The sequence below is a fragment of the Gekko japonicus genome, unplaced genomic scaffold (genome assembly GCF_001447785.1).
Source record: "Gekko japonicus isolate JY-2015 unplaced genomic scaffold, Gekko_japonicus_V1.1 scaffold2022, whole genome shotgun sequence".
NCBI classification, from domain to species: Eukaryota; Metazoa; Chordata; class Lepidosauria; order Squamata; family Gekkonidae; genus Gekko; species Gekko japonicus.
This window is the reverse complement of record NW_015162011.1, coordinates 59,920-82,810: the sequence shown is the minus strand read 5'-3', so window position 1 is coordinate 82,810 and position 22,891 is coordinate 59,920. Positions and strand designations below refer to the sequence as shown.

The window sequence follows — 22,891 nt, the reverse complement described above, 5'->3', positions numbered from 1 at the left end:
GCAGGATCGTGCAAGGCAACTGGGACTACTGGGTTGCTGCATTGTTGTTCGGTCAGAGGACCACCCCCCACACAGCCACCAGACGGAGTCTGGCGGAAATGCTGATGGGCTGCCAACTGACTACCCGCCTCGACTGGCTGCACTCAGACCGGGCACCAGACCATGCTCCCGGATCCGAACAGCAAGAGACCCCCCGCAGTTTCTTTCCCGAGGATCCGGTATATGCTCGGAACTATGCCCAGGGGCCACCCTGGGTCCCAGCCCGAGTAGTTTGAGTGACAGGGCCCCTCTCCTACGAGGTGACCACAGAGGATGGTCAATGACTGTGCCGACACGTGAATCAACTCCACCACCAGACCCTGCCCCTGGGGGCGCCAGAGAGTGGGGAATCAGACAACGGTGAGGCCGACATTGAAACAGGCAAATCGGGGGGCGAGCCAGCCACCACGGACTTGGAGCATGGACCGTCACCTGCCTGGGCAGCCACCACGGTTTTTCTGCCACCGACATTGGCTACAACCCCAGCCCCTCTGACAGCCCCAGCGAACCCAGAACCCGACAGCAGTCAACTGGGCCCCGTGGCCACCAAATCGCGAAGGTCAACTCGGGAACGGAGGCGCCCCAAGTATCTGAAGGAGTTTGTGTGCGGGTGCGTTCAAACTATGGGAGAAGGGGTGTAATGTATTAAGTAAAGATGGCCGTGGCCATGTGAGCCCGGCCATGCGGTCTAAAACAGACCCGGACCTTCGCCCATAAGAACAATGGGTTTGCCCAGATCCGAAGGCAGACCAACCAGGTCTGTTGCATGTAAATAGAACCTATCACTGGGCTTGGGGTGTGTGCTGGGTGTGGTTTGGGTGTGGTGTGTTCATGCATATAAGCCGGCCTGTGGCCGGCCAAAGTTATCTTCGAGTTCCTGATGTAATCAATAAACCTGGAGCTGATTCACTATGCTGTGCCTCCACTTCCAGTACTTTTCAAACCTCCTATGAAATATTTTTTTCTTTTAGAAAAAGAAAAAGGCTTCTTATGGCAAGATTGTTCACACTCAAAATGTATAGCATGAAAAATTCTGAGGAAAAAAACCCACATTACAGACATAGTCTGGGACCAATGTATCTACAGGACCGCCTCTCCCAATATGTTCCTCAAAGAGCATTACACTCTGCTAATGACAACCAGCTAGTAGCCCCCCGCTTGAAAACCATCCGACTGTCAGCAACCAGAGATAGGGCCTTTTTGGCCCTGGTCTCAACCTGGTGGAACTCACTGTCTAGTGATACCAGGGTCCTGCAGGATCTGAAACAATTCCACAGGGCCTGTAAAGCAGAGATGTTCCACCAGGCACATGGGCAGGGAGAGTGACAGTTAAGAGCACCGACTTCTGTACTTGTGGTTCTGGTCCCTCTCATTTACCCCTTCGACTGTTACCTTCTGCAATGCTTTGATTTTATTAAGCAACACTGTTGATGAAATGATTTTTATACCGTAAAGTTAAGTTTTTAACTATTACAATGTTCACCACCCTGAGCCCCACTATGCAAGGAAGGGCAGGTTAGAAATCGAACGTATAAATAAATATAAAAACATTTTCAGGATTTTTTTCGTTTAAATAATTTCAGCCATAATTCATATGTTATAATGTATTAATAACAGAGTATTAAAATATCAGTGCTTTCAATGTTAGGAAGCTTAGTTTAATATCCAAACATCCTTCCGGACCACCCGATCCAGGTAACCGAGGACACCAAGCTCTCCAGATGGGATTGCATACTCTACCGTGTGCTGGACTGGGTGGGGAGGGGGTGGCCCACCAGGAAAGTGGGCCTGGAATTTACCGTCTTCTCCTCCTGCCAGGATGAGTCGTTGGCCCACCGGGGGTGTCTCTTGTGGGGTAGCAGGGTGGTCATCCCCGCTCCCCTACAGAACCGCACATTGGCTTGGTAATCCTACTTGGTAACGCTTGGTAATCCTACTGATTGTGACTCAGAGAACTTCTATCCAAGTACACTTTTGTTTACTACAAAATCTCTTTCTGGCCTTCAACTTTGATTTTAGGCCTACCTCTCAGGCAGCAAAAACTAAAGATCCCCCCCCCCTTTCAAAATTTCCAGATATGTTACCTCTTTATCCAGAATGCAGTTTTAGATAAGCATATGGAGCAGAGGTCCATCAGTGGCTATTAGCCACAAGGTATAGATAGGGACTCTGGGGCAAGTGATGCTCTGTCATCTTGGTGCTTGGGGGGGGGGGTCAACAGTGGGATGGCTTCTAATGTCCTGGCCCCACTGCTGGACCTCCTGATGGCACCTGGTATTTCTGGCCACTGTGTGACACAGAGTGTTGGACTGGATGGGCCTTTGGCCTGATCCAACATTGGCATCTCTTATGTTCTTAAAGTCACCCTGGGTTATCAGAAAGTGGTGTTGGCGATACTCTGTCAAGAAGTAGACAATGCTGCCACCTGGAGGCCAAGAGGGCAGTGCTTCATGATGGCGCAAGACCCTTCATTGCCTATGGTCAGTTCCAAGTTCTCCGCCAAGGCATTATTCTACTTTCAATTTATCCCTGGCCAACATCTTTCTTTGTTCAAGAACAGGTGACAAGGAAAAAGGGCCCCACTACAGCTGCAGTGTTTTGTTGATGACTTTTCAGTTAGAGGCTCATTTCTAACACAAATCCTTATCCCTCAGACTAGCCCTATCCCTCATAAGGCTGCTTGGGAAGCAGCTCATCCTAGAACACTTACAGCACAGCTCCATTGCATATTTACTTTAGGGTAAGTCCTAGTCAGTTCAATAGTATCTACACTCAGGGAAGCAGGCCCTTGATTGCACCTGTATAACCCTTTTAAATAGGTTTACTCAGAGCAGCTCTACTGTGCTCAGTGGACTTTCACGTCTGTATTAATTTTACTACAGGTAAACAGTGCAGTCTCACGAAGTTGCCCTTTTAAGTCCATTGACATCAGTACTGAGTTTCAATTGGGTAACTCTGCTTAGGCCCCTGCCACACGGGGGAGAAAATGTGTGGCCAAAGTGCGGCTTTTGGAAGCCGCACCAAAATAGACACGCCGCGGCGGGATCACATGGATCCCCTGAGCCGCGGCGCCGTTGCTCCCCGGCACGATCAGATGCCGGGGAGGAAGCCACGGTCAGAGACCGAGGCAGCCAGTTGTGCATGCGTGTGCATGTGCAGTTCGGCCAGGAGCCGGGGATGCGCCAGTAGAAGGACGCGCCGGCGATCCCAAGGTCGAGCTTGCCGCGACCGTTTAAGACCACCTCTGTCGGTGGTTCTTTTTTGCTGCGGGTTTTCAGGGGTAGGGGCGGATCGGGGACGGGTGCGCGCCACTTCCCAGATGTTGCGGTGAGATCGCACCCATTTGCTGTGACCTCGATCCGTCCCTCTCCTGGGCCAAAACCCTCCGTGTGACCGGGACCTTAGAAAGGCACTGTTAGGCTATCATTCTAGAGGCATTTTCTTGAAATAATGGATTTGCTTCTGAGCAAGCTGTTTAGGACTCCACTCTTTCTTAGTAGAGAACACTGTAGACATCATTTACATACCCAATTAGGGTTGCCAGACCCCATCTCCAGGTCTGTGCAGGGGTTCCAGCCCGCTGCCAGCCAGTTGGTTGGTGGGGGAAGCCCCACCCCCAAACAGGCACGTGTCACAATGATGTCACCCAGAAGTGATATCATTGTGTTGGGGATGATGGGAGGGAGTGATGCTCTAGATCCCGGAGGAGAGGCAGGATCCCCCCACTGGCAGCCAGGTAGAATCTGGCAACCCTATACCCAACCAAGCTATCTGGAAGCATCTCAGACTGTAGGACACAGAAGCTGGAGCAGGGGATGGGGTGGGGTGGGGTGGGGTGGAGGGTGTTACAGATGCCCATCCTCCTTGGACCATCCTGCTTCAGAGAACTTTTAGCATTTGGGTAGAATAGTTATTGCTCAGTAAGCCAGAAAGAAGCACTCGACAACACGGTACATATTTATTTAGACCAACAGCTTGTATTTTAGACTGGCTACTGTAAAGGTTTTTTCCCATATTAAAAAGCTGGGGTGGGGGGGAGGATTGAGTAGGGCTTAATATGCAACTGAGACCCCAAAGTGATAAAATTGACCACCACCATCAGTAAGAAGTCAGCTTTTCACAGAAAGGGCAGATGAACACATAAGTAAACCCCATGACAAAATACCAATTAGTTTTAAGACCTGGGAAATCTTTTCCACCTGTAATGCAGAACTCAGTACTGGTAGGGAGTATATTGCATGCGTCTATGGGGGAAGGTGCATACCTCTTTCACCTGTATTCTAGCATTTTTAAATACTGTGCAAATTAGGGTTGCTGGCTTTGGGTTGGGAAATACCTGGAGATTTGGGGTGGTGGTGGAGGTTGGAGAGAGTGGGGTTCAGGGAGGGGAGGGACCTCAGGAAAGTATCATGCCACAGAGTCCACCCTCCTAAGAAGCTATTTCCTCCAGGGGAACTGATCTTTATTGTCTGGAGATCAGTTGTAATAGCAGAAGATCTCCAGGCCCCACCTGGAGGCTGGCAACCCTAGTGCATATGCATATACACTTAGCATAATAATATCCATTTCGTTATTTACCTTTTTTAAAAAAAGCATTCTGTCCTCAGACTTCCCCCTTTTGCCACACTCAAAAACTGCTCAGCAAGACCCCAATCAGCAACGTGCATTTACTTATCCCCCCCCCCCAACTCAGCTTTTATAGGGCTCAAAATCCATGAAAGAAGCTTTCAGGTGGGCTGGCTTCGTAAAAGCCAAAATGGCAATCGTATGTCAGTAGGGTGGTTAGTTCTTTTCGCGGGCGGCAGGGTGTGGCCTAACTGCGTTTGGGGTCCTTGTATGGTTGTATAACTGGCCGCCAAGCAGGGCCGGGAGGGGATTTTTTTTGCTGGGAATCTAGAGAGATGCAAAGCTATAACCATGACAAAGAATGCTGCTGTTATTGTCTCCCGAAATTGTATGTTAGGATGCATGAGGTATAGCAAATCTTACAAATATTGTACTGCTAGGCCCTGACCCCCGACTCTGCTGCCAGCAGAAATTCAACAGGTAATGCTGCATTTCCCAGCACTGGCTCAGTTCTACGCAGGGTAAAGCTTCACCTGTTGAATTTCTCCTTTAGGCAGGCACTTGTAAGAACAGGGTAATGTCTATAAGCATTTCCCATTTCTCTTAGAGGGGTGTGTGGGGGAGAAGTACAGATTTCTGCGGCCATAAGAAGTTTAAAGACACAAAACTACTGCCTGGAAGAATGCCAAGATGCCAATTTAACTCTGGAGCAATGTAGGAAACTAGTGATTACCCTAAAAATTAATAATAGAAGGGAAGGCTCCTTAGATTACTCTGTGCAGAATAATGACATGTATTTCAACAGAAATGTGGTGCATTATTTTGGGGTGTTCTTTTTTTAAAGTAAAGTTCTTATTATGGGGAAAAAATAAAGGCCAGCATATGCTTTTGCCTCTGATACCCAAGCGACCGCGGCAGGACTCGAACCTGCAATCTTCTGATCCGAAGTCAGACGCCTTATCCATTAGGCCACGCGGCCCGTATACATACGCAGCTCCACTACCACTATAGGAAGTTGAAGTGCGGCGCCGGAGCCATTCAGGAAGATACCATCTTTCTTGGGGAGAGGACAATCGTGTAGCCGAAACAGTAGCCGAAGCGCTCTGGCTCAGGTTGAGAGCAACTTCTTTTTGTTACTCGGGCGGCAGTTCTTCGGTTACAGTCTCAGGCCTTGGAGCTTTAGAGCGCCGCAAAGGGAAGGGTTTCCTTTCCGTGTTTCTTTGCTCATACCCTCATCGGACGAGTTCATTGTTGAGGCCACCAGAAAGAGGCTCGAATGAGAGGGGGAGGAGCGGAACGGCGGCCGAGGGGGAGTTCCGGTCGGGGTTCTCAGGCAGGAAGAGGGGCGCGCGGTGGAAGAAGCAGGAAGAGTTGAAGTCAGTGAGGGGTGTGTGTGTGTGTAGAAGGAGTTGGCCTATTTTCGAGGGAGGGGGAGAGGACGCAGTTTGTTGACACCCTTCGGGGGGGGGGCAGTTGGATAAAAACTAATTTATTTGAGGGGAAGAATATTCGTCAAAAAAAGGGGAGAGTTGGGTGAGGAGGGTAGCAACCAATGTTCCCTCTAAGCTGTGGAGTCTTGTGAGCAGAAATCCTACTTTGGGAGCTACCGGCATTAAAGTTGTGAGCGAGCCATTTGGCTGCTGCATAAATTAGTTTGCTCTGGAGTCCTCCTTCCTGAGCGAAGGCAAAAACGTGTGAGCCGGAGGCTAAAAAACTGTGAGCCAGCTCACACCAACTCAGCTTAGAGGGAACACTGGTAGCAACCGCTGGTTTCTCTGGAGAGGGAGAAAGAAGGGGAGCCAAATAAAGCGCGCGTGGGGGGGGAGATTGTCAAGGGGGGGGGGTCTGAACAGCCCGGCTTCTTGGGGTGGGAGCAGTAAGCCCTGACTTCTCTGGGAAAAAACAAGAAGAGAAAGGCAAGTTTTGCGTCTGGGCGTGAGGGGATTTGACTGAACTCTAGGAGTTCTGTTGTGTACAGCAAATCAGCCCTCCTGCTACAATCCTGATGCTGGTGCTTAAAACCTGAAAAAAAACCCAAAACCCTTTTCTTCACGGCTGAGCCTGTATAAGGAAAGTGTCTGTATTTTAAGAAAAACAAATAAATGGCAGGATGCAGTTATTGATGTATCTTACAGTCTCTAGTCCTAGATCTTGAACGGGTGAGAGAAGGAGCAGCACCTGTTATTTTGAGATACAAGAGCACAGCATACTGAACCTCAGTTCTGTTGTACACTGCTTGTTTTCTGACAGATCTGAGCCAGTCAGTAAATCAGACTCTTGTGCGGTCTCTGGGCTGATGTATCCTGGTGAAGATGAAAAGCTTGGTACGGAGAACGTCACTAGTAGGTATGTTCACATCACGGATACCTCTGAGATGGTCTTCAGGTTCCTCTACCAGCCACCTGCTGAAGGAGGAGTTGGTGCAGGATACTGGTATGGCCTCGGACCAGCAGCGCATGAACCCGCTTGGGATCCAGATGCTCTCCAAGGGCCTTCATGAACAGATTTTCCGAGGTGCTCAGATGCATTACTCAGAGGAAGACACCCAGAAAAGTGTGGAACACCTGCAGAGGCATGACCTGTGGAGAAAAGAGATCTCCACTGTTCCAGATGTGGAGCTGCAGCTGCCCCAGATATATGGGGCCAACCTTGATGAACACTTCCGTATTTTGGCGCAGAAGCAGAACCTCCCGTATTTGGAGGCTGCTAAGGAACTTCTACAGAGTGAGATCTCCCCAATGCCTCAGGAGTGGGCTTGGGCAGTTGGATGGACAAGATATGGACCCAATGGGGAGATGAAAACAGTGGATTTCCCAGATGAGCGAGCATTGGTGTTTGATGTGGAGGTGTGCATGGAGGAAGGACATTGCCCCACACTCGCAGTGGCTGTTTCCCCAAGTGCCTGGTAAGATGCAAGGTTGGGCAAAATTCTTCTGCCTAAGAGTGGTAATATGGTCAATGCCCTTGTTCTTCATCATCTTTTCTCCCTCAGCCCCAGAATCCTTCCTCAGCCATCATCTTACACCTTTCGGCTTGCAGGGGCCACAATCTTTTCCAAGCTCCAGTCAGGGGCTTCCTGCTTTAGGACCATATGCACCATCTCACCATCCCTTCCTTTTTGATTCCAGCACAGCAGTAGGAAGGGAAAATTTCCTACCTTGGAATTTCCTGGGCCATTGTGCAAAACCAAAAGGCTGAGCGGCAGGACCCCCCATGGGCATTTGATGTGTCTTGAGGGCTTTATGTGGCTTTCCATTATTTGTGCTAAGCTCTCTATTGATCTACAGAATGCCCAGCCTGGCCAATAGGTTACTGAGGCATCAGTGTGGACTGTGCACAGGTGCTGTTGGGCTTGTTGAAACTGAGTGCATTTAACCCTCTTTCTTTCAGGAGGGTCTGTCATGCCTTAGGTAGGTCTTTCTTTTTCTTTTTTCTTTGGGTTGCTTTTCAAGTCTTACTACATTGTTTATTCAATGTTTTATGCTGTTTGATTGCATTGTGTTCCACCTCCCCCAATTTGTAATCTGCCTCGAGTCTGAGCAAGAAAGACAGGCTATAAATGAAGTGAATAAAATGATTTACTTGATTTATACTTTGCCTTTCTCCCTAGTGAGGACCCAAAGCAGCTTATATCATTTTCCTCTTCTCCGTTTAACCTCTCACCAGCCCCATGAGGTAGGTTAGATTGAGAGTATGTGACTGTCCCAGGGTCACCCAGCAAGCTTCATGACCAAGTGTGGATTTGAACCAAGGGCTCTGAGATTTTAACCTGACATTCTAGCCACTATACAACACTGGCATTGGAAACACACACACACCCATGCCTACATGCTGAAACCACAGGAGGGAGGAGAAGGGTGCATCTGTATTGCATCTTATGAAGGCTGCTTTCCCCTATTTTCTACGACTGTTCAGGAATCATAAGTAGATTTTGAATCACAATTTAGCCACCCTTGGTCTGCAGGCATACAATATAAGTTTAATTTTTAGAAAATCTTAAATATCTATATCCTTGGTGTCTTTTGAACAGTTTCCAAGGCCACTATTATAGCTGTATTATAGTTACTCATATGCCTGGGGTCTCTGTATGGTTAGCCATTCATATGGATATGACCACTTTTAAGTATGTCAGTGCAACTGACCAGTAAAGGGATTTGGTGTTCTAATGAAAATATAGAGCAGGGGTGTCAAACATGTGGCCTAGGGGCCTGATTAGACCCCCGGAGGGCTTCTATCAGGCCCTCAGTGGAACTGGCTGTCTTCTGCTTCTTCCAGTTCTGCTGCTGCTGCGTCATTGTAGGTTTGCAGCTTACAGCTTACCTGAACAGCATACTCAAGATTGCAACAGCACAGACATTTTGATGCAACAATTCAGAGCCAGAGGTGTCAGTTATCAGACACTGTTAAATAGACAAAATATTGCAAGAGTGCTAATGTTTTAAGCATGTTTTTATTTTAAGTAAAAAAAACCCAATCCTCTGTGTTTGTGTCCTTTATCAATTTTATATCTCTGCTACCTGGCATTACATTTTATGACACACATGGCCCGGCCTGACAAGGTCTCATTTATGTCATATCCGGCCCTCATGAGTTTAACACCCCTGGTCTAGAGACAGGAGTGCACACAGCAGGATACTTGGCATATATGGTCAGGAAGACCTTCTGCTGAATCTAGTGGAACTTCCTTGTTTGCAGATTTTAGGCCCACACCCTTGAAATATGGAGGCTGACTGAGATGATGTGTGGTTGCTTCAGGATGGTCCACATTTCATGTAGATTTAGTGCAAAGTTTCCTATTTCTAGCATTTTTAATGCTTCTGTTTTGAGTCTTGGTGCTTCCTTATATGCTGGGAAGGACACTTTAGTCCTCTGGACTTGTGAGTCATTGAATGCTGTTGCCTGTGCTTTCCAGGTACTCCTGGTGCAGCAAGCGGCTGTTAGAGCAGAGGTATACCTGGTCCAGCCAGCTGACCTTGTCAGACCTCATCCCCCTCGAATCGGGCAGCAACTGCCCCAAGCAGGACTGGCAGGAGAAACTCGTGGTGGGTCACAATGTCTCCTTTGACCGAGCATACATCAAAGAGCAGTACCTGACAGAGGTGAGAATCATTCCAGTATGAGCTTCTATGAGTCACAGCCCACTTGTTGTCTTGCTGCATATAGTTCTTTGCATTGGTGAGTTGGTAGAGCAGCAGTTCTTTTGTTCCTTTGAAAACAACTGTATATTTCAGGGCTCTCGCATGCGTTTCCTGGACACTATGAGTATGCACATGGCTATCTCAGGCTTGTCAGGATTCCAGCGCAGCCTTTGGATGGCAGCAAAGCATGGCAAGAGGAAAGGGCAGCAACAAGTGCAAGAGCACATCAAGAAGATGCGGAAAAAAACTGATGGCCCTGTGGTGAGTTGGAGAAGCGGTGAGGAGTTGCATGCTAACCCTTGCAGTCCTTGACTGGGTGTCACCTGCAATGCCATCACCTCCATCCATCACCAGTTCATGTCCATGGGGCTTGAAAGGGGGCAGTGCCAGATAGAAGCCAGTGTTTTCCAGCATGTAACAGCAGTGAGACTGAGGGCAGAAATATTTTTTCCCTGCATAGAGTTGAAATAGGTTCAAAAGTAGGATCGGGGCTTGGAGCATGCTTGCTCATTCTGCTTTGCATCTGCTGAACAAGATTTGTAGATCTTTGTATTATTTTGGAAAATTTCGATAGTGTGCTCAGATCCTGGTTTGTCAGTTTAGATGTCACAGCAAACTATGATTTCTCTGCCTTTCTTCCTGCTTGAAGGCAACATCAGCATGTAGGGGACAGACAGGGAAACAGAGGGAACCTGCATGGCTGAGGTTCATGCCCAGCTTCCTCATCTAGCGTCAAACCATGATTTAGCATATATCTGTACTGAGCCCCACTCTTTCAGTATGAATCCCCCATCTATAACTTGGGAATGAGAATGATGCTGCTCAGTGGATTGATGTGAGAATGGAATGATGGTTGAAATATATTTCACACAATTATAGTTATGTATGTAATAGCTGTTGTTTAATATTCTCTCGTGTGAGAAGAATATGGAGAGAGGCAGGTACAAATGCCCCTTTAATGAATTGATGTTTTATCCGCTAGGAGTAAACACTGTACACACTGAAAAATTTATAGGAGAGCTGGGACTGTGACATAATTGCAAAATTTAATATTCTAATGTGCACCTTTGCTTCTTATCTACTACTGAAGCTGTAAAACTAAGCAGAGATTTAAGGAGTGGTTGTCATGATTTGAAGCTCACCAGTGGTCCTCTGGAACCCTGACAGCTATTTGTTTCTCCAGGAAAGAGAGCCATAAAATGCACCAAGGGGTGGGGCGGGAGCAGAGTTGTGTTTCTGCAGAGAGAGAACCATTTGCTCTACCTGCCAGGAAGGGCAAGATGGGTAGCTGTTGTAAATCATGATCTGGCTATTGAGGTGTGCGGGACATGTGCCTTGAGTTGATTGGGAGTTGACCTTCTCTTGTTGGGGACGGGGGTGAGGTTTTGACAGTGGTGTGACCTGGTGATCTTCATGGATGGGGGAAAGATATTGTTTTAGCAAAAGGACTCTGAATTGACATAAAGGGAAAGAAGTGGGAGAGAACAAATAAGAATAAAGTTTTTTGATCTGTGGACTAGTTGCCCATTCTTTTGATGTCTTATCACTTTGCAGATTGCCTCTTGGGACTGGGTGGATATTAGCAGCATCAACAACCTAGTAGATGTGCATGCCCTCTATGTAGGGGGCCAGCCATTGGAGAAAGAGGCCCGGGAACTTTTTGTGAAGGGAAGCATGAATGATATCAGGAACAATTTCCAGGTAAGGAGGGAATCTATTGAACGAGATCTTTCAACAGAAGAAACTGAGAAGCAGAACATGGGTTTTGTGTGTACAATGTCGTGGGGTCAGTCCCTGCCACCTCCAGTTGAAGCAAGGGGTTAACAGGGCTAGGAGGGCTAGGAGGGACTGCTACATTCAGTCTGGAAGTTGCTGCCAATCAGAGGAGATAATGCTGGAATAGTTGGATTAACAGTTGTGCCTAGGTATGAAGGCTGTATGAGGAACTGACTTATAATTTACCTTCTCTTTGCTTCTCCTTTCCCCAAAGGATCTGATGAGATACTGTGCTCTTGATGTTCAAGCTACACATGAGGTATTCCAGGAGCAGCTTCCACTCTTCATGAAAAGGTGAGATGTTGGGGCACGGTCATACTGACAACACCCCCAGAACTTAACGAGATCTATAAAGGGGAAGAGTCTCACCTGGGTATTATTATTTATAAATATTTGTACGCTGCTTTTCTTCTTGACACACAGTGGCTTAAAGGTAATACTTAAAATATTACAGAGATTAAAACTGGGGGGGGGATCCAATTTACCCCCTCCCCCGCCTTAAAAATGTCTGCTCATACCCATCAAAAGCCCTGGCAGACAACTGAGTCTTGCAGCACCTCCTGAAGATGTCTAATGTGTTGGTGGGGTTCCTCTTGCCTCCTCAGGGAGCCCATTCCACATACTGAGAGATGTGATGGAAAAGGCCTGTTCTCTGATTGATACTAGGCAGGCCGCATGAAGGGGTGGAGCAGCCAGCAGGTGGCAGCCTGCAGACCGTATTTGGCTCATTTGGCAGGAGATGCTCCTTCAGATATGGGGGATCCAGGCCGTGAAGGCTTTAAAGGTCACAGCCAGCACCATGAACTGAGTTGGGGAACACACTGGCAGCCAATGTAACTGTTTCAAAATTGGCAAATTCTGGCCAAATTGGTAAATTCTGGACGAGCTACAGTTTCTGGATTGTTGACCAGGGCAGCCCAATACAAAAACCATTACAGCAATCCAGCTGCAGTTATACAAAAATATGGATTGTGAGTAGCCCTTCTCTATAAGATATCATATTTTATGAGATTCCTGGCCATCCTAGAAAAAGCAATGCTGTGAGAAAGGCAAGCTGCTGCCAGTTTCTCAAACACAAAACCTAAGCCCTGTCCTGGTCTCAGTCTTGCGCGTACACGCTCTCTCTCTCTCCATTATTTAGATATAGGTAGAATCAAATCTAGTTTGATGTGACAGCAAAATGTTGCTGCAGGGGCACTGCCACAAATCCTGCAAGAAAGAAGCAGGGAGCAATGAGCTAGTGCAGATGTGATGCCAAACCATGGCTCAGTAACATTGGAGCAAGTCTTGGGCTCACATGCTCCCTCCTCCCCTTCCCATACTCCAGTTCCCTCCCATCAGAATCCGCAGACGGTGGCTTGCATTTGTTCTCCACGTCAGGACTGGGAACCCAGGTTCAGGTGTAATATGACAGTGACGGAATCATAACAATCAAGGGGAGGAAGAAGGCACCAGGCAGGTTTGAGTCTTGTGAACGTAACACCAAACCATGACTTGGCATTATGTGTGAACGGAACCAGCATCTCCAAAAGGAAGTGATGCATGTGCCTGTAGTTATCACTCTGTGGCTGCTCTTCAGAATGCCTGTTTTGAGAGTGGTTTTCTGTTGTGCCAGCTGCATATTTTCTCTTCATAGAAGGGAGTCTGTGACCCCCCCCCCCATTACACTGCTCAAATGAATAGTTTTTATCATCTTTCCTAGAACAGCTTGATGAGAAAATCCTTAGCTTAATTATTTTCCCTTTTTTGTTCATGTTTTTATCTAGTCATGAATAAGAAGCATGGCCAGAAAAATAATTCACTGGTTGACCAATGAGTCTTGCAAAAGTAAGGCCAAGAATTCTAGGAGTTGCATCCTAGCAGATAATTCAGTTTCAGCAAAAGACATGTAGTAATGGCAGGCCGGTCACATGTGTGAGAAAGAGCTTGTATATCGCACGGAACTCGTGGGGAATGGCATGCAGGTCAGGGCCTGTGGGAACCCTGGCCATGTGTCACTCATCCTCAGGAATGGTTTTGCTCTCACTGCAACAGTGATTCCAGGACACAGGAATGACTGGCAAAAAATTCACTAATACCAGAGAGGGCAGGGGCTGTGGCTGAGCAGAAGAGTCTTTGGTCTGCATGCAGAAGATCCCAGGTTCTATCCCTGGTGTCCCCAGTTAAAAAGGTCTAGGCAGTAGGTGGTGTGCAAACCTCTACTTGACACCCTGGAGAACTGCTGCCAGTTTGAATAGACAATACTGACCTTGATGGACTGATAGTCTGATTCAGTATAAGTGTCAGCAAGCTGCCATGGAGTTCTGTGTAACATTGTATGCTTCTAGCTTGAGTTCATTCCCCCCCCCTCCCGTGATGCCAGCTATGTCTCCCTGTTGCTTCTGCTGCGCTCATTAGGTAAATTCCTTTCTCTGTATGTTAGGACTGCTTTGAAACTTAGATAATGCCCAAGGTCAACTGCTGGGGGTTGGAAGGAGTTTTGGAGTTGCTTTGATTAGTATGTGCTAGAGCTTGTGAATGGAATTAATGTTTATGTTTAAGACCGTTTGTTCCCAGGGGTTTGGGCGCCTGTTTTACAAGCTTTCCCACACGCGGGAAAATAACCCATTGGCCTCGGCCTGGTATGATTTTGTTTATTACCTTGTACCCCAGAGGTAGTCTCCATTCTTAACAATCCTTGTGTTCCTGTTTTCACCATCGCTTTAATAAATGCTACTTTGCTACAAACGTGGATTTATTTGAATGCCTGGAGAATCGGACAATAAGGCAGTTTCATGTGTGAGAAAATAAAGTGGTCCATTCAAGGCCACCCTTCGTATTACTGTGATGAACTGACCCACTAAGAATCAAGCCTGTTCCTATCTATATATCTGGGGGGACTCTGTTTGAATGTTTTGTTTCTTAGTCATGCTCTGTGGGAAGGGTTTTTAGCAACGGCTTATCTGTTAAGATTGGCAAATATCTAAAGTTTATGTAACCATGTCCAGTTGCTGCAAGCCAAGTGGTTTCTATGTTGTGATTGGCCCTCTTTTTCCTTTTGTTTCAGGTGTCCCCATCCTGTGACATTTGCAGGGATGCTAGAAATGGGGGTCTGTTACCTCCCTGTCAATCAGAACTGGGAGAGATACCTGGATGAAGCACAAGCCACATATGAGGAACTGCAGAAGGAGATGAAGAAGTCCTTGATGAACCTGGCTGACGATGCCTGCCAGCTGCTTCATGAAGAGAGGTAGTGGCATTAATGTTGGAGGGGCAGAATATTGCATGGTGCCCAGGCTCGTAGCTAATGTGGGGCCTATGGGGCCTGGCCCCCTAGCATTTTTTCCTGGGCCCCTCCCTCCCAGCTGGCCCCACAGTGCCTCAACTCACCGCCTCTGACTTGCCTGCCAAAAAACTGAGCACCCTGAGTGCCTTGGTCACTTCTAGGGGTGTTTTTTGGGGGGTTTCGGGATCCAAAAAAGCTTCCCTGAGCTTTTCTGGATTCCGTGGGGGGGAGGAGAAATCCCAAAAAACCCGAAAATTTTCATCTCCCCCCTGCCTTTTTTCGGCTTTCCCGAAAAACGGCACTGGGGTTTGTTAAATTTTAAAGGGCTCTACTAAACTTAGTTTTCCTGCCGTTTAGCCTCTTTCCCGCCTCTTCCTCTGGTTTCCAGGAGGGAGGGGGAAAGAGGAACCTTGCAGACAGCCAATCACTGCAATGCATTTCAAAATGCATTGCAGCTTGCAATTTTTTGCAAGGCTGTTGTTGCTGCTGGCTTCAGTTCTTGAAGCCCAGCTACTAGCTTGCTCCTTTCCCAGGGAAAGGAGCACTGGCCAAAGGATTTTGGCATCTGCTCTCTGGCCAATCACAGAAGGTTGTTCCTTTTTGAAATCCTTCTGTGTATGCCCAGAGAGCATAAAAGAAGACTATGTGGCTGGCTGACTCCATTCCTGTTCCTGATTCCTGCTCGTGGTGGTGAGAGAGAACCTGGCTTGGAGATTGTGTGTGGCTGGCTGGCTTCTGCTAGAATCAGCCCCTGCTCTTTGAGCCTACTTTTCTCCCTGCTGCTGCCTGCCTTGGACTACCAGACTGAAGACATCACACTTGGACTACCAGATTTATATTAGGGCACTTTAAATTATATTGTTGTTGTTCAGTCGCACAGTCGAGTCCGACTCTTTGCGACCCCATGGACCATCTCCCGCCAGGCCCTCCTTTCTCCAGCACCATAGTTCAAAAGAATCTATTCTTCGGCGCTCGGCCTTCCTTATAGTCCAGCTCTCGCAGCCATACATGACTACTGGGAATACCATTGCTTTGACCATGCGGACTTTTGTTGGCAGGGTGATGTCTCTACTTTTTATCATGCTGTTTAGGTTCGCCATCGCTTTCCTCCCAAGGAGCAGGCGTCTTTTAATTTCATGGCTGCAGTCACAGTCTGCGGTGATCTGGGATCCCAGGAACGTGAAGTCTGTCACTACTTCCACGACTTCCCCTTCTATTTGCCAAGGAGTGATGGGGCCGGATGCCATGATCTTAGTTTTTTTGATGTTGAGCTTCAAGCCCACTTTTGCGCTCTCCTCTTTTACTCTGAGCAAGAGGCTCTTTAGATCCTTTTCACTTTCAGCCATTAGAGTGGTATCATCTGCATATCTGAGGTTGTTGATCTTTTCCCCAGCAATCTTAATTCCCGCTTGTGATTCATCCAGGCCAGCATTTCGCATGATGTACTCTGCATATATATTAAATAAGCAAGGTGACAGTATACATCCTTGTCGTACTCCTTTTCCTATGCTGAACCAATCAGTTGTTCCGTATCCGGTTCTAACTGTCGCTTCTTGGCCCTTATACAGGTTTCTCAAGAGACATGTGAGGTGGTCTGGTACTCCCATCTCTTTAAGGACCTGCCATAGTTTGTTGTGATCCACACAGTCAAAGGCTTTAGCATAGTCAATGAAGCAGAAGTAGATATTTTTCTGGTACTCTCTTGCTTTCTCCATAATCCAGCGAATGTTGGCAATATGATCTCTCGTTCCTCTACCTCTTCGAAACCCAGCTTGTACTTCTGGTAGTTCTCTATCCACGTACTGTTGAAGCCTAGCTTGTAGGATCTTGAGCATGACCTTGCTAGCGTGTGATATGAGTGCAATTGTGCGATAGTTTGAACATTCCTTGGCGTTGCCCTTCTTTGGGATTGGAATGTATACTGATCTTTTCCAATCCTGTGGCCACTGTTGCGTTTTCCAAATTTGCTGGCAAATGGAGTGCAGCACTTTAACAGCATCATCTTCTAAGACTTTGAATAGCTCAGCTGGAATACCATCACCTCCACTAGCTTTGTTGTTAGCAATGCTTTCTAAGGCCCATTTAACTTCACATTCCAGGATGTCTGGCTCAAGGTCAGTGATTATACCGTCGTGTTTGTCAAGGACATTGAGGTCTTTCTTGTATAGTTCTTCTGTGTATTCTTGCCATCTTTTCCTAATCTCTTCTGCTTCTGTTAGGTCCCTACCGTTTTTGTCCTTTATCATGGCCAGCTTTGCATGGAACGCTCCCTTGATTTCTCCAATTTTCTTGAAGAGATCTCTAGTCCTTCCCATTCTATTGTTTTCTTCTATTACTTTGCACTGTTCATTCAGGAAGGCCTCCTTATCTCTCCTTGCTGTTCTCTGGAAATCTGCGTTCAGTTGGGTAAATCTTTCCTTTTCGCCTTTGCCTTTCGCTTTCCTTCTTTCCTCTGCTATTTGTAAAGCCTCATCAGAAAGCCATTTTGCTTTCTTGCATTTCTTTTTCTTTGGTATGGTGGTGATTGCTGCCTCCTGTACGATGTCACGAACCTCTGTCCATAGTTCTTCAGGCACTCTATCTATCAAATCCAGACCCTTGAATCTATTCTTCACCTCTACTGTATATTCATCAGGGATGTGATCTAGGTCAAACCTGAATGGCCTCATGGTTTTCCCGATTTTCTTCAGTTTAAGTCTGAATTTTGCAATGAGTAGCTCATGATCTGAACCACAGTCAGCTCCAGGTCTTGTTTTTACTGACTGGATAGAGCTTCTCCATCTTTGACTGCAAATTATATAGTCAATCTGATTTCGGTGTTGCCCATCTGGTGATGTCCATGTGTAGAGTCGCCTCTTAGGTTGTTGGAAAAGGGTGTTCGCTATGACCAGTGTGTTCTCTTGACAAAACTCTGTTAACCTTTGCCCTGCTTCATTTTGCTTTCCAAGGCCAAACTTGTCTGTTATTCCAGTTACCTTTTGACTTCCTACTTTAGCATTCCAGTCCCCTATGATGATGAGGACATCATTTTTTGGTGTTAGTTCTATGAGGTGTTGTAGGTCTTCATAGAACCGGTCCACTTCAGCCTCTTCTGCATCAGTGGTTGGGGCATAGACTTGGATTACTGTGATGTTGAATGGTTTGCCTTGGAATCGGACAGAAATCATTCTGTCATTTGTGAGATTGTATCCCAGTACTGATTTTTGCACTCTCTTGTTGACTATAAAGGCCACACCATTTTTTCTACGAGATTCCTGGCCACAGTAGTAGATATAATGGTCTTCTGAGTTAAATTCGCCCATTCCTGTCCACTTTAGTTCACTGATTCCTAGGATATCGATGTTCAGTCTTGCCATCTCATTTTTGACCACGTCAGGCTTACCTTGATTCATAGATCTTACATTCCAGGTTCCTATGTAGTATTGTTCTTTGCAGCATTGGACTTTCCTTTCACCATCAGACACATCCACAACTGAGGGTCCTTTCGGCTTTGGCCCAGCCGCTTCACTCTTTCTGGGGTTACTTGTACTTGCCCTCTGCTCTTCCTCAGTAGCATATTGGACACCTTCCGACCTGAGGGGCTCATCTTCCGGCGTCATATCTTTTAGCCTTTTGTTACTGTCCATGGGGTTTTCTTGGCAAAGATACTGGAGTGGGTTGCCATTTCCTTCTCCAGTGGATCACACTTGGTCTGAGTTCTCTGCTGTGGCCTGTCCGTCATGGGTGGCCCTTCACGGCATAGCCCACAGCTTCATTGAACTGCTCAAGCCCCCTCGCCACGACAAGGCAGTGATCCATGAGGGGGATATTATATTATATTAGGGCACTTTAAAAAATTCTTTATTTCTTGTGGGTTGGTGGGTTGAGACCTGGGGTTAGTGTGGTGGTGGTGGGGGGTAGGCCTCTAGGGCCTCTCAGGCCTCTTCCTGGTGTTTTTTTTTGGGGGGGGGGTCTCTTCTTTTAGATTGCGGTTTAGCCAGCCTGTTTTTGCATTTTCCTTTTATTTTTTTTTTACTGTGATTGATTTGATATTTTATTTCTTGGCTTGTTGGGGCTTTTGGGGGGGGTTACTGGTTAACCTTCTGCCTCTCACTCTCTTGCTTTTGGTTCTTTCTTGTGTTTTGGTTCTGTTGCCTTTGCAGTTTAATTTTTTTAAGTTCTTGTATTTTCTGGGCTTGTTTTTTTGGGTTTTTTTTACTGACTAGGCCTTCTTCTTTTTGGTTCTTGTCCTTTGTGGTTCTGTTGCCTTTAAGTTCCTTTTATTGTGTTTTCTGGGCTAGTTGGGTTTTTTTTTAGGGGGGTTGTTACTAACTAGGCTTTCTACCTGGGCCTAGGCTCTGTCTGTTCAGTTGCCTTTTAGTGGTTCTGTTTCTGTGCCTTTTAGCAGGTTTTAAGTTGTTAATTTTTGTGGACTTTAGTTTTGGCTTTCTTAGGCGTGGGGGTCAGTGCTCTGTGTGTGCTTCTGGTTTAGCTGCTGCACCAGTGTTAAATAGGCTTTTAATAAAGGTTTCAGGTATTTTGAACTAATATTTTTAAATAAGTCTCAGCAGAGGGCTTTAGCTGTTCTACCTTTAACTAGGCCAGCGCTAGAAGAACAAAAAGAGGCCAGGTTTGTCTTCAGCTCATAAAACAGAGGTATAAGTAGCGTATAACTTTTTAAAAAGCAGTGTGCTGTCTTGTTTGTGTTCTGATTGAACTTTGGTGAAGTCAGGCACTTTTTTCAGAGAAATTTTCCCCCTTTAGCTTGTGTGTTTGAATTAGGGAGCGCCTGCATTCCTTCACAGGGAATCAGGTTGGTTCCATTAGAATGTAGATAGGAGTAGTTTAAAACCCTAACACTTTTAAAAAGGTTTCCAAGCCACATCTCAAGGACAGTCTTTAAACCATAGTCAGGGTCAGTGTAGGAATCTACTGGTTCTAAGAAACAAACCCAGAAAAAACTGAAGCAAGGCTAGGTTAGGCTGTACTGAAAGAAACAAAAACCTAGTTTTTGGGTGGGAGGGTTTATCAAAAGATGTGAAGCTGCTTTAGGGTCAGGTGATAGTGCAGGTAAGTTAGGTGCCTAATACCCTTCCCATAAGTCAGGCTGAGTTTGGCCAGGGGCAGCATGAACAACAGGAAGGGAACGCAGAGGGGCCCTGGGGGGCAAGGCTAAACAGAAGACTAGAGAGGGGGAGAGCCTTGCTTTCTCCCCCACCTCAGCGCAGGACCACAGCAGAGTATCCTGACGCCACTCAAACTTCTGGCCAGAGTGGTGCCATGAAGAAGCCATGCCTGGTTCTCTTCCTTGAGAAGGATGCTCCTGGGGTGGCCCCAGCAGAGGTGCCTGCAGGTGCTGGCACCGGGCAGGGGTCTGCTGCTCTGGCCTCAGCGGCCAGAGGAGGGGCAGCAAGAGCTGTCTTTGGGGTTGGGCTCCGGGGACACTCTGTTTTCAGAACTCACTCCACAGACTAAGAGGGTTCTAGAGGTACTGGAGGAGGAGCTGGCTGGCCAGCCCACTCCTCCAGTTTCTCTAGGCACCAGCAGGCCTCCTGAGGGACAGGAGGAGAGGCTGGGAGAGGAGGAAGAGATGGAGGTGGTGCACCCCAAGCACCTGTCATCTCAACCCCTTCCCCCTGCTCAGCCATCTCTTCCTACCTCCCAAAGATACGGTGTGTCTGGGCCGAGCTCCTCACAGGAGGCAGCTCCGGGGATGCCCATGGCTGCTGGTCAGCGTGGGTGCCCCTTTACCTCTGAAGTCTGGATCCACTTGCCTCATCACTGAGATGCTTCCGCTAGATGGGTGCCCCTTCTCTACGATCGAAGATGTTGGTTTCTGCAGGCTGCTCCAGGATGCCTATCCCTGGTACACGCCCCCTGCTTGCACCACGCTGAGCAGGACTGTGATGCCCTCATTGTACAGGGCTAGGCTTGCCAAGTCCCCCCCGGGGGGGCAGGGAAACCCCCGCCCCAGAGGCCCGTTCCCCGCCGCCGGCGGATTGGGCCTCGGGGGGAACCCCACCCCGATGTGTGCGTCACCCGGAAGTGATGCGACCACGCTGGAGACACTACCCTACCCCCTCCCTCTCACTTTCTGAGGCATTAGTGGGCAGGGCCTCTTGTTGTGGTGATTACTAACTTGTACAGGTTCTGCCCCCTCAGTTTATGCTGCAGAGATCCTCTGATTTGACCTGAGTTCTGTTGGGTTTGGGCACTGACTGGCACAGTGGCACAGGTTCTAGGGGGCACTTTGCACTGGTTCTGCTGCTGGCCTGGCTGGCAAACATGCCCCCTCACACCACCACCACACCTCACTTACTTTCTTACAGAGAGATTCTTGGGAGACACTGTCTACTGCCTGCCTTTTCCCCATCCCCATAGGAAACAATGGAGAATTGGGGGCACCCACTTTGGATGCTCCTGGAATTGGACCCCCTGGTCCAATCTTTTCAAAACTTTGGGGGTCTTTTGGAGAGAGGCTCCAGCAGCTACAGTCCAATTTTGGTGCCTCTACCTCAAACCCCTCCCCCCCAGCCCCTGAAAACATGTTAGAAGTTTTTTGCCATTGACTACAATGGCCCCATAGGATATAATGGAGCTGAAAATTTTCGGGAATCCTGAAAATTTTTGGATATCTACCGGTATTGATATTTGGGTTTTTCGGATTTCCCCCCAAAAATTCGGGTTTAATATATCCGAATTTAAAAAACCACGAATTTTTTTTCCTGTACACCCCTAGCCCACTGACTTTGCTCCATTCCCAGCCTCAGACACTCAACTTGCCGACTGCTTTGCCCTGCCTGGTTTTGCAACTTGAGCAGGGATGCCGTGCTCGCAGACCGGGGCATGTCTAGGGAGCTCTCAGGGACCCCTCTGCCCCCTGATTAGGGGAGAGAGAGAGGGGAGGAGGCTGCTTTAGGGGAAGGTCATCTTCTAAGGACTCCCACTAGTCGATTTAAAGTTAATTAACTTTAGTTTTAATTAAATTTAAATTAAAGTTAATTAACCCACCCAGCCCCCTCCCAAAAAATCCCCTAGTTATGGGGCTGATGGTGCCTTCGCAGAGTGCTTTCTGACGGAGCTGCCTGTTAGGTAGAGAGCCATGCCTGGGTCTCCATTGAGCAGCTGCAGAGTCGGTGGGGGGTTGAGTTGAAGTGATAGGCAGAAAGGGGGATTTGACCTCCTGTTCTTTTCCCCCAATCAGTTCTAGCTGCATGTTTGTCACTTCTTAAGGGGAAGGCACCTGAGGGAGGGGGATTGCATGGGAACAATGACTCTTAGGGAAGCTACCCTTCCATCCGCCACTCTTTTGCTTCAAAGCTCACCTTCCCCTGTCAACTTTGCAACTATTTATTTATTTATAGTCTGCCTTTGTCACTGAAACTCAAGGTGAATTACATAGTTAAAACCAATGTAATAGATTGTATGTAATTGTCAGCTATGCTGCCATGGGGGTGGGGAGGTTGGTTGTCTTCTAATTGCCTTTGCATTCCTTCTGTGCTTCTTTGCTGCCACAACGCTTATCTCTAAGTATTGCAGGTGGGGTTGTTGATGTCTGGTCTTCTTGGGAACCATGAGGGAGTTTCGGTCCCAGCTTCAGCACTAAACGGCCGAAGCTCTTTCTCCCGCGTGCGGGAGGGTGGCTCATTGGCCAGGGCAGTGGGGGTGTGCATACGAATACCCTATATCCTATTATGCCCCATGGGCAGCCGTCATTCTTAACAGTGCCTATGTTAATGCATCTATAGCTCTTCAATAAAGTATTACCTTTCCTGAAAGCGTGTACTACGTTGTCGGCTGTGGGTTCTGACAGTAATATGCCATCAATAGTGGAGTAAAACGCATACATAAATTGATGAACAAAGCATTTAAAACAGTATAATAGATACCGGAAGCGAATACAGTATATATACATATAAACAACGCAACAAAGCTGGATTGCAAAACTAAAAAACAATGCAATAAAAACGGATAATGTGTACAATGAACAAAGCAATGGAAACTGCCTGAAATTTTACAGACAACATTCCATTTATAAAAATGCCATCCTGAAATATTCCATTTTGCACTCTCTCTGAAGATTTATGTTGCCAGCATAGGTTCTCACTGAGCTTGTAGTTCTGTCCTT

At 47.4% G+C, this 22,891-nt stretch overlaps 1 protein-coding gene and 1 non-coding gene across 2 annotated transcripts in view; one reads left to right on the top strand and one right to left on the bottom strand.

The window, feature by feature from the left end:
* Positions 1 to 5,511: 5,511 nt before the first annotated feature.
* Positions 5,512 to 5,584, bottom strand: TRNAR-UCG. Its single transcript has one exon. It is a non-coding gene; the product is annotated as a tRNA-Arg (tRNA).
* A 1,366-nt stretch (positions 5,585 to 6,950) lies between these two features.
* Positions 6,951 to 22,891, top strand: part of POLG (polymerase (DNA directed), gamma) — a 50,692-nt gene continuing 34,751 nt past the window's right edge. The window contains exons 1-6 of the mRNA XM_015405478.1: positions 6,951 to 7,510; positions 9,518 to 9,704; positions 9,837 to 10,004; positions 11,298 to 11,444; positions 11,734 to 11,813; positions 14,566 to 14,748. Of these exons, the coding sequence (XP_015260964.1) occupies positions 6,954 to 7,510; positions 9,518 to 9,704; positions 9,837 to 10,004; positions 11,298 to 11,444; positions 11,734 to 11,813; positions 14,566 to 14,748 (1,322 nt within the window). The 5' untranslated portion in view covers positions 6,951 to 6,953. The remainder of the gene's footprint in view (positions 7,511 to 9,517; positions 9,705 to 9,836; positions 10,005 to 11,297; positions 11,445 to 11,733; positions 11,814 to 14,565; positions 14,749 to 22,891) is intronic.